Source organism: Eupeodes corollae, chromosome 2 (genome assembly GCF_945859685.1).
Source record: "Eupeodes corollae chromosome 2, idEupCoro1.1, whole genome shotgun sequence".
Lineage (NCBI taxonomy): Eukaryota > Metazoa > Arthropoda > Insecta > Diptera > Syrphidae > Eupeodes > Eupeodes corollae.
The window spans coordinates 149,991,012-150,009,689 of record NC_079148.1 but is presented as its reverse complement, the minus strand read 5'-3'; the positions used below and the strand labels follow the sequence as shown (position 1 = coordinate 150,009,689).

The window sequence follows — 18,678 nt, the reverse complement described above, 5'->3', positions numbered from 1 at the left end:
TTTTTGTTTTTAAAGTTTTTTGTATTGTTTATTAGATGTTTTGTTTAACTTAAATCATTACATACATAAATTATAATATATATAATATAGTAATAAGAATAATAATTATACAGTTTACACAGGGGCCAGTGATAGCAATAGAGATGATGAAAAATACTTATATGGTATACAGAGTTTTACACCAAAGGTGGTGGTGATTTGTTTGTTCTGTAATCCTTTTCTTTTTTTGAATACATAATTATCTTCTTCTTTTTTCTTTCCATTTTGTTTACTATAAGAATAATAATAATAAAAAAACTAAATTCAAATAATAACAAAATAAATAAAGTCATTGTTATAAAGATAAGGTTTATCTTTTTTTCTTATATTTTTTTAAAGAATATATTAATAATAATAATTCCATTTTTATTACGCTAAGGATATATTTACGATGAATGTATTAATTATAATTGTATTATTTTCTAAACTAAACAAAATGCTACACAAAAAAAAACTTAGTTACTTTTGTATACAAAATACAACACAAGGAGAATTTAAAAACTAATAAATAATAATTTTATTACTTTATGAGTTGTTTTTCTTTTCTTTCTGTTTTTTTAAAGTTAACTGCTAAGTCTTGAGTTTATTCAAAAAATATACAAGATTTTAAAAACTTTTCACTTATAAGGAAGAAAAATAAGAAATCTTAAAATGGAAGCTCTTTGCTTGGATAATTTTCGTTTACTTTGGAGATAATACTAAAATTAAAATTAAATAATTATGTGCAGTCCTGTTGCTATGTGATTAAACTCAAGTTAAACAGTTTTGCTTCTCATTTTCCTTAGAAGTCAAAAAAACATAAATCTTGTTCCATGTCTGTTTGTGTGTTTAAATGCTTATTTTTCTTTTGTTAAGCTGCAGATATATGTAGGTACTAGGCAGACATAATAATGTGATCCCAGAAAGTGGGTTAACTTAATTAAATTATGTGATTTGGTCATTGATAGTGAGAATTGTTTTTTTTTTTACAATTACAAATAGTTTAGTTTAAGTAAGGGGGGGCAGAGGGCTCAAAGTGTGTTGTTTCGATTACTTTTACTTATTTATGATGATTTAAATAGGTATAATAATACTAGTTAAGAAGTACAAATGGATTTAGTTTTAAACAAACAAAAAATATTAAAATAAAATTATTTATCACTCTTCGTTAGCAGCACTCTTTGACATTTTCATATAAGCTGCACAAATGCATTCACATACAAATCTGTATTGGCTCTGTAAAGAAAAGAACAACAAATTAACATCAGTTTTGAAGATGAAAAAATGAAGAGAGTGGTTTTTAAAAAAAGCAACTTACGACATTCTGAACCATGCAAGCACGTTGATCCCGCATTGTCCGGACAATATCCAACGGATAGACTGGTTCCTTAGATTCCATTAACGCTAATGCAGTGTCCATAAGAATAAGAACACCGGTACGACCTATCCCGGCTGAGCAATGAACTATCACAGGTGGATTTGCAGCGCTTATGCACCTAAAACAAAAAGTACCAAATTGTTAAACAATTCACATTCTTTTTTAATTTTTTTGGAAGAGAAAAAAAATCCCAACTTACTGATGAACACTTGTCGAAACTGGTATCTCATCTTCGGGCGTCACTCCATTGCTCGCCATACACTTCCTCTCCCCAGATAAGCCGCCACCATTCTCAGCATCAGCATCGGCATCCAAAAGACGAACCTGCTTCAGACTTTCCTCGATTTCCTGCAGCAATGTTTTATTGCGTGCCGAACGCACTCTTTCGGTAAATTCTAAAAATAAATTCGGATCGGACGGTACACAATGATCTGGCCATGCTAAATATTGCATGTGTTGTATTGAACGTCGTTCAGATGTTTTCTTGTCGATGAGAATAAACTCTCGAAATACAAAACTTCCAGTTTCGTCGGCTTTTTCACTCAGACACTTCACCGAGAATCCATCGGCTAGCATAAGTTCGTCACCAGTGACTGGCCAATATTGGTGGCATTTTTGTCGTCCGGCTTCCATGACAGTGGTCAACATCACTACCAAATGACTGGACTCCTGTTGAACCATTCGCCAGAAATCGGTGGTCGTACTAGCCAAGGGACCCTGAGTTGCTATGTAACGATTGACTGCCCCTCCTGGGATTTCCATATTCACATAGTTGGCGTTGATGTAGTCTCCTGAATTACAGTTTATAAGCACCACTCGGGTACAGTCATCTAAAAACAAACAAAAAGAAGCAATAGAAGTAAAGAATGTGGTCACTTGAAGACAAACAGCAGTTTATTAATCTTACATGGTGAAATGTCCCTGTAACGATTTTTCGCAATGTTCTCGGGTTTCTTCGCCTCACTTATGGCCAAGTCTGGATTCTTCCTGTACATCTGCTCGTATTGAGCCAACAACGCCCCCGATGCGAGTCCATCGCTCAGGAGAAGCAAACTCTGTGTGAATAAAGCATCACCATCCAACATATTCTGAGATCCACCAATTTCGTCATTCTCCGGGACATATTGATAAAGAGGCTCCTCCTCGGACATTGTAACGAGAGAATTTGGTCGCACCGTGAGCGAGAGTTCTCCATTTCGATACTCCCGAGATTCTCGAATCAAGTTCACAACTTGTTCGTGCTTCAAACCGAGAACATCTTGCCCATTGATCATCACAACTTCATCGCCCTCACACACTCGAGGCGTACATCGATCGGCAGGGGTGTGAGGCACAACTTTGGACACCTGCACGGGCAGACTCAAATCAATGCCACCCTTCACATTGAAACCGAAGCGACCTTGTTCGTCAGAGTGCAGGCGTATTGTTATCAGATTATCAGCATCACCACCACCGGACGGAATTGGACTGTGGTTTTCTGAGCTGTAGGCTGGAGGGATTGGGGACTCGTATCGACGGGTACATTGCTCTATAAAGCCACCCTCACTAAAAAAATAGAATACACATATTACACATGTTCCATATTAAGGAAAACTAAAAACAGGGTATCAGAAATAAAGTATAAAAAACCAAGCAGAATTTCAAAGTGAAAGGAAAAAATAAAGCCATGCCTATTCACAGAAACAGAAAAAGAATAAAAGTGAAGAAGAAAAATTTCTAGCAATAAGATTATCAACTAACATTTGAATATCGTACTCATCGCTTTGTTGTTCCCAGGCCTTTCTGGGCATCGAGTCCGTTTGTTTTGAGGTCACCTTATTGTCATGCGGACGGCTTGTTTTTGTTATTGTTAATATTGATGTGGCATTCTTTCCATTTATGGAAGTGCCATTACTATCGGATGTACCATTTGCTGGCGAGGACGTATGTTGAATCAGTCGTTTGCTTGGCGATCGAACAAAAGCTTTGTGGATCTTCCCCCGTTGTCTGCTCTCTTGCACAGCCTGTAACTCTGTTCGGCCAGAATAATAGAATCTAAAAAGTAAAATAAACCTAAGTTTGATGTTTTTGGATTTTAATTTAAACAATAAACCTACTTTGATCCCAAGCTTATATTAAGGAAGCGCGAAAGCCGATGAGGGCGTTTCAGTCTAAAGAAAGAATGATGTTCAACACAGGATTTCCATAAGGCTTTGGCATGTTTATGGGAACCCACACAGAAGCCCAATAGAGTGTCATAATGTTCCGACTAAAAGAAAACAGGAAAAGAAAGAAATTAGATTTTTAAGTCACTATGTAAATTTCTCAACTACTTACCGGTTCTCGTCTAAGTTGAATGAAAAAATCCTTCCGTTTAAATGATACCTTAACCATTTTTGACCATGAGAATGTATTAACTCGATTACTATTTTGGAATACCAACAGCCCAATAGAGGCTACTCCCAGTTGCATTTCCTTGCCACTTGAATCCTGAAAGACAAACAAAAAACAATATAAAATATCAAATATATGAGTTCAAAGCTTTAGAGCGCAAGTTGTTCGTCGTTTATGCAAATTTTGTGTTGACCTTAAGTCAACTTAACAAAAGTGGAATGTAGCAAATTAACATTTTTAATTGCTTTGTTAAGACAAGAAGCAGAGGTACACATCGTCGTTGTAAAGGTTTTGTTTTGCTGGTTAATTTCTTTTGTGATTTTATGAGCATTTCTTTTTTTTTTGTGAAGGGGTTTCTTTACTGACAACAAAGTTTTTGACCTTTTTTATAAGTTTAACTTGTTTTTAGCAAGTAGTCGTTATTATTGCAGACAAATTTTGTTTATTCTTAATATTTGCGGTACCTTTCTCAAAGGAGGTGGCCGGTTTTACGGTTGTGATGGAAGTTTTAGGTAAACTTATTTTTTTTTTAATTTGGTTTCTGTTTGTGTTTTTAATTTTTCGTTTGTTTTATGTAATTTTTTTTCTTTGATTTTGTGTGAGAAACTTGTGAAGAAATTTTGCAATGCCATGAAGCTTGTGGTTACTCCTTTTGAACCAACATTCAAAGAAATGGGAATAATTTAAGTATAAAATTAGCAAAAAGAGCTAAGAGTTTCACAGCAATGGAAGTCGCTTTTATCTGGTGTTTTATTAAGAGCTTTAGAACTTTAACTAATACATAATAAAAATAAATAAATAAATTGGGTGGCGCGACAGTCCGTTGAGAACCAAGGCCTAGTGACTTACAACTCTCAACCATTCCTGTGTGCGAGTAATGTTGTCAGGAATGGAGGGGACCTACAGTTTATATGCCGACTCCGAACGGCTAATTTTTGAGAAAGCACTTTTTCATGACAATAGTTACTCTTGGAGAATTTGTCAATTCCAAGCAAGAGGCAGTACCCGTGAAAAGACTTTAGATGGCATAGGCAGGGATCGAACCCAAGACCTCTAGCATGACAGTCCAACGCACTAACCATCATGCCACGGGTACCACTAACTAATACATAATACAAAACAAAAATATTATATGAAATAGTTGTTTACTGTTATAAATTTCACGGTTTTCATTGATTAAACATGATTTCCCGTAGATATTCGCTGCCGTTATGAGTTAAATAGATAGTGGATGTAGGAGGAAGAAGGATTTGGTAGGCGTCATGAGTTCCTGAGCCATAAAGTGCAAAGAGTTTAGTTGTATAAACAATGACTTTTTGCATATATTTAGTTAGTAATTTTAGGATAATCCTTATGAAATCGTTTTTTTTTTTTTTTCTTATCCTATGAAAAATAACTTAAAATTTGTAAATTTTAAAGGTATTTCGATATTTCAGACAATAGAAAAACAATAGTTCTTTTTAAAATTCCTTTACATAAATAAAGAGAATCATTTAGATAGGATAAGATATCGTCGATGTAATATTCGAGATCTTAAAAAAATTAAATTGAAACTTTTGGTTAAAACACGACCTTTTATGCCATCTTCAGCTTATTTTTAGTTTTTCAGCGAAAATAAAAAAAATTAGGGATTTTTGAAAGTGGTTATTTCCAAGATTGATTTGACAGAGCATATTTTCTAAAAGTTCCTTTAAAATTTCAAGGCCGTAAACAAACTGCATTGCAGAATTCCAACTTCTACCACGCGCAGGACTTGTTTGGAATTTTGAGCGCGTTTGCGTTTACTCTACGACGACGATGCAGGATATTTTTTAAATGGTTTAAAGTTGATGGTTTCGCATTGAAAAAGACAGTTCTAATCGCAAATGATGACGCAAAGACGACCAAAATCACTGGTACAGTGAGTGGTCGAGAGTCGTAGAAGGATGTAACTTATATTTAAATGTGGAAGAGGTATCGTACCGTAAAGCTGTTATGTACAAGGTTATAGCAGCGGTAGATGAGAAGTGTAGAACTCAATATGCAGCTGAAGCAGTTAGGTCCTTGTTTAGAACAACTTACAGTAGGCTCAACCCTAATATCGCAGGAAGGAACTACTTCCATGATACAAATAATGTAAACGTCATTGTTACAATGGTCAAGTTAAGAAGCGAACTACTGAACCTTAACTGTATATCGCACAGACCCCATTTACTACTGGAGTGAACCATTTGCAATTTAGCAGAACGAGAGAACGTCATACATTTCGTCGGAACGTATCCAACTTTAAAGGAAACTAAGAGAAATATTCTTGGAAGTGACTTTTCAACAGAGGAACAAGTTTTTAGTATGCTGAATGAGATGAATGTCTCCAAGCTTATATACGTAGATCCAGAATTACAAATGAAGACTTCTTACGCTTTAAATTTAATAGTCATTTGTTTTTTTTCTCTGTTTTTAAATTGGTCTTTTTTAAATGTTTTTTTTTTTTAATTTTTTGTTAATTACAGTAATTTAATGTATTAAAGTTGTCAATCTGGCAGACGGCAAATGTCATGCTATTATAATTTTTGTAATAATTGTAAAATTAATCTTTAAATCAATTATCTATCTATCTGTTGACGCAAAAAATAAGTAAGGGGTTGAACTCTTTAGCCTGGAAACAGTTATATAGAAAAATAAGTAAGGGGTTGAACTCTTTAGCCTGGAAACAGTTATATAGAATAAACTGTCCCGTTTAACTTTTGAAACTAGTCAAGGTCAAGATTGATACCCGTTAATTAAGTCAAATAAAATCCAATTTTTTGTAGCTGCCTACGCAGGGTATTAATACTTTTTTAAGAGTTTTTTTTGCAAAGATTAAGTAAGTGTGTGACACCCATCTAAATCCGGATTGGAAACAACAGTAAGTCAGGATGGCCCAACAGCTCTCTCCATTCAAATAATCTTCATAAATATACATCGTAAAACGGACGAGGTATAGACTTCACGATAAAGTAAATGTTTTGGATTTTAAAGTTTTGTTCCGACCTTAAATGATTCTTGATGAATTGTTAAAATTTACTGAACGGAAATTTGCACTAAAAAAACGTAAGGGACAGTTTTATAGATACTTCAATTTCTTACAAAAAAAACGCACTAAGGTTTATATTTTTCGAGATATTAGTCGTTGAATTTTACATAGCATTCAATTTCCATAAATTGTCGAATAAAATTTTACAATTGAAAATGAGGTTGACAAAACAATATCTTTCTTAGATGTAACAATCTACCGTGAAGAAAATCGTTTGCTTTTCGACTGGTATCAAAAACCAAAAGAATCTGAAAGACTAGTTAGTTTCCGACCAAACCAAGCAAGGCATATTATCATCAATACTGCGTCCAATCTCGTGAATAAAATTTTCAAAATAAGTGATGTTCGATTCCACGTCGCCAACGAGAAAAAAGTCATCAAAATCCTTAATGATAATGGTTATCCTTTAACCATAATTCGAAGCCTCCTTTTCAAATACAAAATGTAAATTCCACGAGAAAATATTGTTTACGTCCCAACTCCTTCCGAAAACTTCAAAGAATCCATTTCCAAAAAATTGACAGAGGTTCGCCTTGCTTTCAAATCAAACAAAACACTTTACCATTGTTTTACTAAACTCAAGACGAAACCTGATAAGGACAAAGAAACAGATGTTATCTACAAAATTAACTGCAATGGTAAATCCAATGAACCGTGCAACCCGTGTTATATTGGGACCACAAAACAACTAAATACTTAGGGGTTCAATCCCTGCCTGTGCCAGCTTAATTTAAAAAAAAAAAAATTAATTTCGCGGGTACTGCCTCTTGCGAGGAATTGACAAATCCTTCAAGAGTAATTCTTGTCATGAAAAAGTGCTTTCTCAAACTAGCCGTTCGGATTCGGCCTTAAATTGTAGGTCCCTTCCATTCCTGACAACAGTACTCGCACACAGGAATGGTTGAGAGTTGTAAGTCACTAGGCCCTGGTTCACAACGGACTGTTGCGCCACCCCATTTGATTTTGACTTAGACAACGCATTTCAAATTATGAGTATGACAAATTCTGAGAAGACAGCCCTGGCCAATCACAGAATTGAAAGTCACAAACTTTGAAAGCGTGGAAGTTCTACAGACAGAGAAACATGTTTCGAAACGATACACGTTAGAAACATCACATATTCTCAATAACAAAAACAACATGAACCGAAAACAAGACAAACAAAACATTTCTGCTGTATATTGCTCTCTGCTTTCTTCTTAAATGTAATTTGTGCTTTATTCAATTTTAACTTTTTTCGAAGTGCTAATTACATTCATAGTTTTATCTTTAATTTATATTAATTAATATAAATAATATCAAATTGTTTTCCTAAATAACTAAGATAATTTGTATATTTCTTGTGTTAACAAAGTTCCCCTGAAGAAGGCAGCAACCCCTGCCGAAACGTTAGGAAAGTTAATGTGACTTAATTGTTTCATTGCGAAAATTACAGTGACCAAAAAAGCCGACGGAAAACTACACTTCCACTAATCACAATTATTTCATAAATTGGTTAATAAATAAACTCAATTGAATAAAATTTTAGAAAAAATATTCTAAAATTCAAGTAATTTCATAAAATATCAAACCAAGTCGTTTGTTGGTTAGGACTTTTTTGTAGGAAATTGAACTGTCTATAAAATTGTCCCTAACATATTCATAATTCTGTTCAGTAAATTTTAACAATTATTTCTGCATTTTGTCTGTAGGCATAGCCATAGAATAGAATAGCAAGAATTTTATGAAAAAATTGGGTTAAGTGGCCCGTACGTAAGAGTAAGAGATAAACCGCAATGGACACTTTTAAAGAACGTTAAAACATTTTAAGAAAAAACCCTTAATTGGATGAGATGACCCACAAATTTTCAGCAAGGGAATAAAAAAAAAGTCACAAAATAACACCTTAGTATTGATACAATGTCAGAAATGTGAAGCTTATAGCTTAAGTCTTTAAAACTCGATACTAAATTTACAAGGAGTCCTTTCGAAATAATTAAAAGCCAAGAATTGCTGGAATTCTAAATATTTTCGAAAAAGAGTTACAAAGACAGAGTTTTAAATTGATTTTTAAACTTTGACAACGAATTTTCCGAGAGGATAATGTATTCCCATTTTTGGGGGGAGGACACACAATTATTACCAAATGTTATAGGCAAAGCAAAAATAAGACTATCAAAAGTATAACATACCGTCGCTTTGTGTAAATCAATTCCATAAAAATCCAAACGTTTTGACTGCTCTAAATAATTATATTCAGCATCCGCAGGCAGTTGTCCTCGGTGCAATTTATGTAATTCTGATATTCGACGTTCGGAATCGTCATTTTGGTCCACTAGTAATTGCAAACAACTCAAGTAACCAGGTTGATGTTCGGCCGGATTAAAATCACCTAATTCAGCTAAAATTTAAGAAATATACAAAGTCAATATCATAAAAAGAAGTTATGAATAGAGATTTACTTACATTGCACGGTATAACTAGCCAAGAGGCATTGAGTGCCCAAGGAGCACTGCAATTTACCCAGAAATATATTCCTCTTGATTTGTAAATAAAATTGATATCTTGTATACTCTTCCTGTAGTCGACTTGGATCACTTACATAAAACTGTTTTTTGGAAAATATTAAAAAAAAGAATTGATTTGAAAATACAGTTCTCTTACTAAACTCTTAAAGAAAAACAAAAAACTTACCTTAACTCTAAATTCTAATATTGGAACGGCATCGGGATCCAGTGAGCTGCTGTTCCATTGTTTCTTGAATTGCTTATGTGCATCGACCCACCGCTGTGTTTTGAAATCAATTCCAAACAGAAAGAAAGAAAGGTCATCATTTTCTTATCTAGTTCAAGTACATTTATAGTTTCGAAAGAAAACTTACAACAACATCACCAGGTTTCTGTGGAAACAGCAGGCCAAAATAATCCCTTTCGGATAGCTCCAGGAACTGAAAAACTTGATCAAGTAATTCAGAGCCTTTGGCGCGTTTCTGAAACCAAAAAGAACCATCATGCTCGTACATTAAAATGAAAGTGATAGTTTTATTATGTACAACAAACATTTTCCTTTCTTTTATTTTTATTATCAGACAGAGGAATTATTTTTATTGTAGATGTTCATAAATGGGTGGGTTTTTGGTTGATTTTTATAGTTTTATATTCTCTTCGACTATTATGGGCAGTGATGTACTGTACTGTACATTATATATGGTGGTGGAGTGTGATGGGGTTGAGTCACGTTCAATATATTTTGAAACACAGTGTCTATAGCTTTATCGGGTTTGGGTTTTGTGTGTCGTAAAAACGAAATATTATCTTTTTCCCTCTTTTGTTTTTGTTACTTAAATTGCATTAGGAAATAAGTTATCGAACATTCACTGATATAATATTTCTGTGCGATTGCCTGTCGACCAATATTAATGTCATATTTATTCTGAATTTTGTTATCGCTCACAATATGTTATCAATCAGTTACAAACAAAAAAGAAATATACAAAAACATATCCGTTTTGTGTATTTTGCGATGAATTTTGAAATTATAGAATTGGGAGACTGTTTTGTTTCAGGTCTTATTGCATTAATTAGGTAAGGATATGTTTTTGCTATCAAAGTTTAAATGAATAATCTATCCGAGAAAATATAAAAAAAATAAACACCTCTAGTTTTAGAATGTAAGTTTTTTTTTGATAGAACTAGATAAAATTAATCAACAATTTTTCATTAGATAATGACTTTTTATAAACAATTAATTGTGTATTAAATTATTTATTCACAAAAGGTCGAGAACACTTTTTATTAAACAATTAAAAAAGGTGTGAGATAAGATTTTCAATATGTTTCCTCATTAAGAGAAAATAATATTGCTGAAGTGATAAATTACTTCCTGAAGAGACATCGAAAGTTAGATTTATGAATTAATGTTTTCACATCTTTGTTTTCGATAGAAATTGTTTTTGGTTAAGTTTTGATATACCAAATAATTATATTTTAGATATTTTTAGTTGAGTGGATATATTTAGAAGATAACACTGGTTGGGATTCTTTAGCTTTATTTCTGTCCCATTGTATTTAATAAGAGTTAAACATAACTCAATTGCTTTTATGTTCAACTCGTGACATTGTCTTAAAGTTAACCCTTTCAATTATGGATTTTCAACTTCAGAGTTGGCCAATTTAAGATTTTTTTTTCAGCTAACGAAAACATTATACAGCTACGTTTCAAGACTACCGTAGATTCAGAAAAGCAAATAAAAAAATACACATTAAGTGAACGTTTGGGAGACCCAAGATGCCTTAATATTAGGAAGGCGAGATTCAACGTTCGAAAAGCTTTTTTCTATTGAATTGAGTAATTTAAAAAAATATAAGTTTGAGTGGAACGTCCGATTCTCTACAAAACTGTAGAAGCTTTATATTAATATGAAATTCTAAGACGAAATATAAATGCATGAATGTTTCAGGAAAATGCATCTTTAATAGTCGACTTTAAATATACAGATGTGTTCATGAAAATAGCAGTGCTGGTCACATTTTATTAGATTGTCAATTATTTACATAACGGAAATTCTTCCAAAAAAAATTATCTTGCATCTAACGGATCACATTAGAGACTTTTAGCTTGAAGTTATACTCTTCTTTTCCCGGTGAACCCACATTATTTCAAACTCTCTGAATATAGTGTTCATAAAAATAGCGGTGCTTTTGATTTTATAATTAAAAAGTGTTAAAAATCAATTTTTTTTTATTTTTCGGTAAGTAAATATTTTAATATTAAAAGTTTTATGTATTTATAACATACTCAGCCTTATTGTGAGTTTCGCCCGAACAACATTCCACCCGGAAAATTTGACTTTTCACTTTTCGCCTATTGTGATTTTCACCCGAAAAATTATTCATGTTCGAAAAATTCCCCTTATATTGAACGATCATTTCGGGCGGAATGATATGCCGTTAACAGTGATAATTTTCACTTATTTTTATGCGCGAACGAGAGCACAATAGGGCGGAAAATGTAAGTTATTTGTTTATTTTTTTAAGATAAAAAAAGTTTAATTTCAAGTTTTTTGTTATAATGCAGGAGCAAAACAATAAAAAAAAGACCAAAGTGATATGCTGCTTAGTAAAATGCAGGAGAATCCAGAAATTGCCAAAGGCTTTACTAAAGCAAATCGAGAGAAAGTGGCCGAATTTTGGAAGAGACTTACCTTGGAATTAAATAGTGCAGGGCCGCCGGTGAAGAGTGAGTTTGAATGGAAAAAAGTAAGAATCAATTTTATTGTGCTTGCCACCGATTAAAATGAAAACATGCATGCTTTTAGGTTTGGACAGATCAGAAGCGATACGTTAGAAAAAAGGCATCAGCAAATAAAGTGCATCAAAAAGGTACAGGAGGTGGGCCAAATAAAACGCAAAAGTTTTCATCTTCGGAAGGGGCCATTTTCCAACTTGTAGGAATGAAGGAAGCAGTGGAGCCCACAAAATGATATTACAAAGTGCCAAACAATACGAGTGTGATGCTACATTGCACCCGAATGAGGTAGAGTGCGTTGAAGCTACTGATGATTTTCCTTTTGAAACGGAACTCATACAGGAAGATAACAGTGTGCAACCAACTCCTACAACATCTCTAAAGGATTAGAGTGATCCCTCAAATTCCTTCGAAGTGCTCGCTCCTCAATTATTTGGTCTTCCTCAGATAAGATGCGCAGAGCTACGCTATGCATACTTACAAAATAGTAATGGCAATTATCCTTTCTTTATTAAAAAATAACAATTTAATTTTCTATCCTGAAATTCTTATTTAACAATTGTCAAAACAAACATATATTTGTCCCAGCTCACAATAAGGCCTGTTCATTTTCTGAACGCAATAAGTCCGCTGTCTAAAAAAAGGTGTGCAAATTATTCGTTTTAGATAATCCAATTAAGAATTGGTAGCCACAATGAGTGGAATTACTAGCGTAGCCACAATTTTATTTCTATTGTTAGTATTTTCGACAAATAACTGATGCACTAAATTCAATTATAGTATTATTTAAGTTAACAGAGAACTTGCACGTTGCATTTCATTCTCCGTTTCCATCATAGTGGAGGTAGAATTTATTGCGCTCCTCACTTTTCTGAACGTGCCTATTTTTCGAACTGTCACTCCTGATTTGAAGTAAAATTTTCTTTCGGGCGAAACTCACAATAGCTTTTAAATTTTCGGGGGAACAAAAATGTTTCGGGGGAAATGTTTTTCCGGGCGAAATTCACAATAAGGATGACTAGCATCTACAAAATTAATAAATATTAACTCAACGGTCTAGACACTGCAACGAAGAAATTCGAAAATTTATAAGAAAACTGCGTTTGGAAAGAAAAACCTACCAAAATATTCAAGACATCCAAGGCTGCTCAGCAAAAATTGTCAATAACGCCTTAAAATGGCAAAATAAACCGAAAACGCTAGGCCCAAAAAGGATGACTACTAAAAGCACTGACAGAAAAATTGTTCAGTTAGCAAAACAGAACCCTTCCATAAGCTGTAGGAAAATAAGAAATGGACTTCAACTGTCTGTTAACGCTGTCACAATAGGAAGACGTCTTTTATAACCAAAGTTACCAGGCCAAAGTTCACGCAAGGTACCATTCTTGATGAAAAGGCATGTGGCAAAGAGAATGGAGTTTGTTAAAGCGCATAAAGATTAAGCAAAAGCGAAATGGAGGAATGTTCTGTGGAGCGATGAAAGCAAAGTCGTCCTTTTTGGGTCCAAGGGTCATCGGGAATATGTGACAAGACCCTAAAATGCAGCAATCAATCCCCGGTACACTAAAAAACAGTGAAGCATGGTGGAGGAAAAATTATGATATGGGCTTGATTTTCATTTTACGGGGTCGGGACATTTTATCCTATCGACTATGTGAAAATTCTCGGGAAGGTTATGTTACCCAATGCTGAAGAGGAAATGCCGTTGGTTTGGGTATATCAACAAGACTATTACCCAAAGCATACATCAGAATTGTAGGAAACAGTGCGTGATTCGTGGAACGCAATACCAGTCGAGAGGTGTCAGGTTTTAGTGGACTCGATGCCACGTAGATCCGAAGCGAAGTTTTTCTTACTTCTTACGTAATAGATCCAGGACTTTGTCATGCACTGCAATTTTTATGAACAGCCATATATTTAAAAACAAAAAACAATGTTTACTGTGAAAAAGCTAACGGTAAAAAATCGATAATACTTATTTTCTGTTATTATGAATAAAATATTTTAGTTTGTTATTAGAAGTTTAATGAAATCTATTATAACGTTGATATTTTGTTTTATTTGAAGAGCACTGCTATTTTTATGAACACAACTTTATGTAAATTGGTGTATTTAATAAACAAAACCGTCTTATGTACAGGTTCCACCAATAAGTTAGGTATGGGACTGTGTGGCCAATCGAAGTGGAAGGTTTGCTAAAATTCCGAGAATGGTAACACTCTTTAATCACTTCTGGTATAACGTAGGAATTAAAGTCTTAATTGTTAATTAAATCTCATGTGTACAATTTTCAATTATCCCTTAGTTTGGTAAAATTGAAATCAAATATTTTTGGAAAGATATTTTTATTTGCACAAATATAGTTTAAAAAATGACAATTTTTGTTTTTTCATTTTAGTAATGAGACCACGCATGAGTCTTAAGTTGACTCTTTACGGATTCTGGAGAAACCTTAAACTATAGGTTTTATTAACTCGTTTTAGTTTGAATAGCATTAAATTTTCATATATTTTCAGATCAAATTTAAAAAATGGCTTAGTTATCTCGAAACTTGATGTGATAGTCTTGTTTAGACGACGGGTTTGATACAAAAACAAAAAAGTACTTTTAAACCATTGGCCTTCTAGTAAAAAACCTTTTTTATGATAAATGGTTAAGCGTTTTTTTTAAGGTAATTGAGGGACAGAAAAAGACTATAAACTTATGAGGATTTAAGGAAAAAATAATTTAAAAAAAAACCGAAAATATTCAAAATGCATATTTCAGAAAAATTGATCATGAATTTTGTGTTTTTTTTTTTTATGTAGACACAGTGTGAGGGAGAGGGGGGTTGAAAGGAAGTGTCTGTGCACATTGGTTTTGAATTCCTGAATATTGCAATGTCTGGGCAGACATTCCACATTAGCGTAGTACGGTTAAAGAATGAAACTCTGTACTTGACAGAACGACAGAAGTTGGGCACGAGGGTATGATGATGAGCATTCATAGAAGCGCGAGTATAACAGTTGAACTGTTTAAGGGGAGGAATGCAACTGGCTATTTTTCTAGAGCATAAACCATTAAAATAACGGTAAAAGAGGATGAGACAAGAAACATTTCGACGATGTTCAAGTGACGTTAATAATCTTATGATGGTAATATCACCACTCAATCTAAGTGCTCTACGTTCAATACTGTCCAAGAGGCTAAGGTAAGGTGCTCGAGCACCAGCCCAGATATGGGAGTTATACTCAAGCTTTGGACGTATATAAGTCTTGTAGATAACAGCCAGATCAGAGGGGGAGAAAAACTTCTTGCATCGCCTCAGAAAACCCAAACATCTTGCGGCATTTTTGGCGACATCGCGTATGTGAGCGTTCCATAAAAGGTGGTTGGTGATACACATACCGAGAATATCGAGGTGTTCAGTCTCCTCGATGCAAGTGACATTTATGTATAATGGAAAGGTTGGTATATTTCGCTTTAACGATCCAAGACAGCATTAGGTTTTCGAAGTATTGAATTCCATTTATACAATGTTGTTTAGGTCGGAATTTAATGAGCTTATCATATTTTGTCGTTGCAGTTCCACATCCGAAGAAGAGGGATGTGAATCTGAAAACGTATATGAAAAGCTAAGAGTACTATCGTCAGCGAAACAATGTATTGGATTAGATGTTGCAGACAGTAGATCATTAATAAAAATGAGAAAGAGTGTTGGAGATAGAACAGAGCCCTGGGGCACACCAGCATTTATTTTGTGGTTATCAGACTTGAATCCATCCAATACAACTTGTATGGAACGATTCGAAAGGTGTGAAGGAAAAGACTACCTCTAGCCTAGCCTCAAATAGCCTTATAAAGGTGTTTTTTTGTTTAAATCTAAAAGATGATATCTCAAAAACCTGGCGTAATAGAGTGAAGAGTACAATTTGATTGTCAGTTACAAAACATTAGCTTGTATTTATGTTCGAAGTATTTCACACGAAATTTCTAAAACAATAATAAATTGAAAAATCGGACATTCTAGATTTAAACATCCATTCTTAAGATTATTAAATTGATACTTTTAAATTCATTGAACTATCAGTTTTGAGTTAATAGCCAAAAAATTCCAAAATGGTTTGAAAAAAAGCTGGAAATTTTTTAAAATTATTCTTTTGGAGTTCCAAACGTTCTGTAAAAATTCTCATAAGATCTCGTGGTCTACATAGCAAGTTATGGACTGCTAAATTTTGCGAACACCGCATTTTAGTGATAATCTCTGTTAAAATAGGTTCATTCGTGTTAACAGCTTTACAAAAATTTTCAATCATACAATTTGCTAATATGTTTGTCCCAATCATTTTTTCATATTCGCAACCATTTTGGAAATAAAGAATGCTACATATTTCTAGCTTACTATATCCGAGGTTCCTTTTGTCGTTTTTAAAAATGTATTCTGGGCTTATCTAATGCCATTTCTTTTTTCTGCAGGGTTAACTTTAGAGATAGAAGAACACAGTTCTTCTGGAATAAAATATATTTAAAGAAGAAAGTAAAAGGCGTTAGGCAGAAAAATTTGTCATGGCCATTTTTAGGATTTCTTATTTTACCAAATATTAATGACCTACTCTAACTGTACATCCAAAACTACATCAAGCTTATTTCATATATCTCGTGTAAAAATCAAAAGACCCTGTCCTCAGACATAAGAAACTATTTAAAGACATCATTTACGTAAATCAGGCACTAATCGCAACCATAAACGTTCTTGTAAAATAGGCATTCACCTTCTCACAATATTTTATTTTTAAACCTCTACGACTCTTCGTCGAGTATAAATTTGAAAAGAATTTGAACTTGAAATCCAAAAATTTACATGGTAAATATAAATTTGAAATTCTTTGTGTCAAAATCTACATAATATCAGATGTTGTGATATATTTTCAGCCCTTGATTTTAAATTTATTTCTTTTTATTTTTTGTTTCATTTACAGTGGCACATTTTTCTGTTTAGTCTTGAGATCTTGTGTTGTGCGCACGTCAAACAAATGACTCACAAGGCATTAAAAACAGAAAGAAAAAATCCACAACACTAAACTGGGCGGAATCCCAAGAAAACTACATCCGCTGTGCATGGTAATTTTGTTGCCACCGCACCTCGTATACCGGCCGGCCGGCTAGATACCTACATAGCTAGCTAGAGAAGAAGCCGTAGTCATAGAAAGCTATAGAGTAGGTATGTTTATGAAGAGAAAAGTCGTGTCGTACCGTAATAGATTTCAATTGTTATTTTGTATTTATCGTCTCGTCATCATCGTCGTCGTTGGGAATAATTGTATGTCACCTCACTCCACTAAAATTAGTGGTGGTTCCATGTGTTCGAGACATTAATGTGAGAATTAATTGCAGAAAGAAAAAATACATTGAGACTATTAAAATAAATTTGTTAATAATATGGATGGATTTGCTTCAAGCCAGTTTATACCATTTAATAGAAAACAAGGAAAACGGAAATGTATTCGTTTCTAAATCACCAGATAATGGCATAAGAGAAATACAGTTTTTCAGAGGAATAACTTTAAGGTTTGAAGACCTTTTTTCTTTTTATACCAATAGGTTAACCTTAGATAGGACAGATATTAAAAGTTAGAATAAATTAACTTTCTTTAAACAAACTCAAGGAAATACAAATTTGCCAATAACAAAATCATTGGTATAAAACTGTCAAACAATCGAACAAATATTTATTTCAAAATATATTAGTTGATTGTTATTAACTAGACGATTGGTATAAAAATAGAATAACCAATAGAAAACTGCTCATGGTGCATGTATGTACATAAATCGTTTTACTATTTTAGCTAAGAGTAGATTCGGAACTAAATAAATAAATTGGGTGGCGCAACAGTCCGTTGTGAACCAGGGCCTAGTGACTTACAACTCGCAACCATTCCTGTGTGCGAGTACTGTTGTCAGGAATGGAAGGGACCTACAATTTTAGGCCGAATCCGAACGGCTAATTTGAGAATGCACTTTTTCATGACAAGAATTACTCTTGAAGGAATTGTCAATTCCTCGCAAGAGGCAGTACCCGCGCAAATTAATTTTTTAAATTAAGGTGGCACAGGCAGGGATTGAACCCAGACCCCTTGCATGACAGTCCAACGCACTTACCATCATGCCACGGGTACTACAGATTCGGAACTGTCAAAAAAAAATTGTGTTTTGTAGCTCTTAACGTTCAGACTGTCAAATTTGGGTTTCTTTTTCGTTCTGTCGTTCTCCAAAATCTTTCATCATCTTTCAAAAAATAAGTTAAATGCTTGTTTGATAATAATTAGTTTTTCTATTTTAATTTAAGTTTTGAATCTTATCTATTCTTTCTGTAGAAGAAAATGACAAGCAAATTGAGAATGTCAAATCTTGGAAGCTTAGTGTTCAGTTGTATTTCAAAAATAATTCTAAGCGTTTAGAACACACTTTGTTCAGAGGAAAAACGCCTATAGTGAGCATTTATCAGATAATTGCCAACAACAACAAAATTGGTATAATTTTTGACAATCAATTAATGGAATAAAACACTTTTGGAGTATCGCTGAAACGTATGTTTTTCTACGAATTATGCTTTGATTGGTAAAAAAGTAAATATCAATTTTAAAATTTTATA

At 33.5% G+C, this 18,678-nt stretch overlaps 1 protein-coding gene across 4 annotated transcripts in view; it reads right to left on the bottom strand.

Moving 5' to 3' along the window:
* LOC129947226 (tyrosine-protein phosphatase non-receptor type 4) overlaps positions 1-18,678 on the bottom strand; it is a 63,516-nt gene continuing 44,838 nt past the window's right edge. For 3 of the 4 annotated variants that reach the window (XM_056057707.1, XM_056057708.1, XM_056057709.1), the window contains 11 exons: positions 9,682-9,789; positions 9,495-9,587; positions 9,267-9,408; positions 8,993-9,201; positions 3,713-3,865; positions 3,493-3,644; positions 3,137-3,430; positions 2,304-2,941; positions 1,596-2,226; positions 1,337-1,514; positions 1-1,254 (listed from right to left, as the gene is read on the bottom strand). In XM_056057707.1, coding sequence (XP_055913682.1) covers positions 1,177-1,254; positions 1,337-1,514; positions 1,596-2,226; positions 2,304-2,941; positions 3,137-3,430; positions 3,493-3,644; positions 3,713-3,865; positions 8,993-9,201; positions 9,267-9,408; positions 9,495-9,587; positions 9,682-9,789 — 2,676 coding nt within the window. In that variant the 3' untranslated portion in view covers positions 1-1,176. The remainder of the gene's footprint in view (positions 1,255-1,336; positions 1,515-1,595; positions 2,227-2,303; positions 2,942-3,136; positions 3,431-3,492; positions 3,645-3,712; positions 3,866-8,992; positions 9,202-9,266; positions 9,409-9,494; positions 9,588-9,681; positions 9,790-18,678) is intronic. The other variant, XM_056057710.1, reaches the window with a different exon arrangement.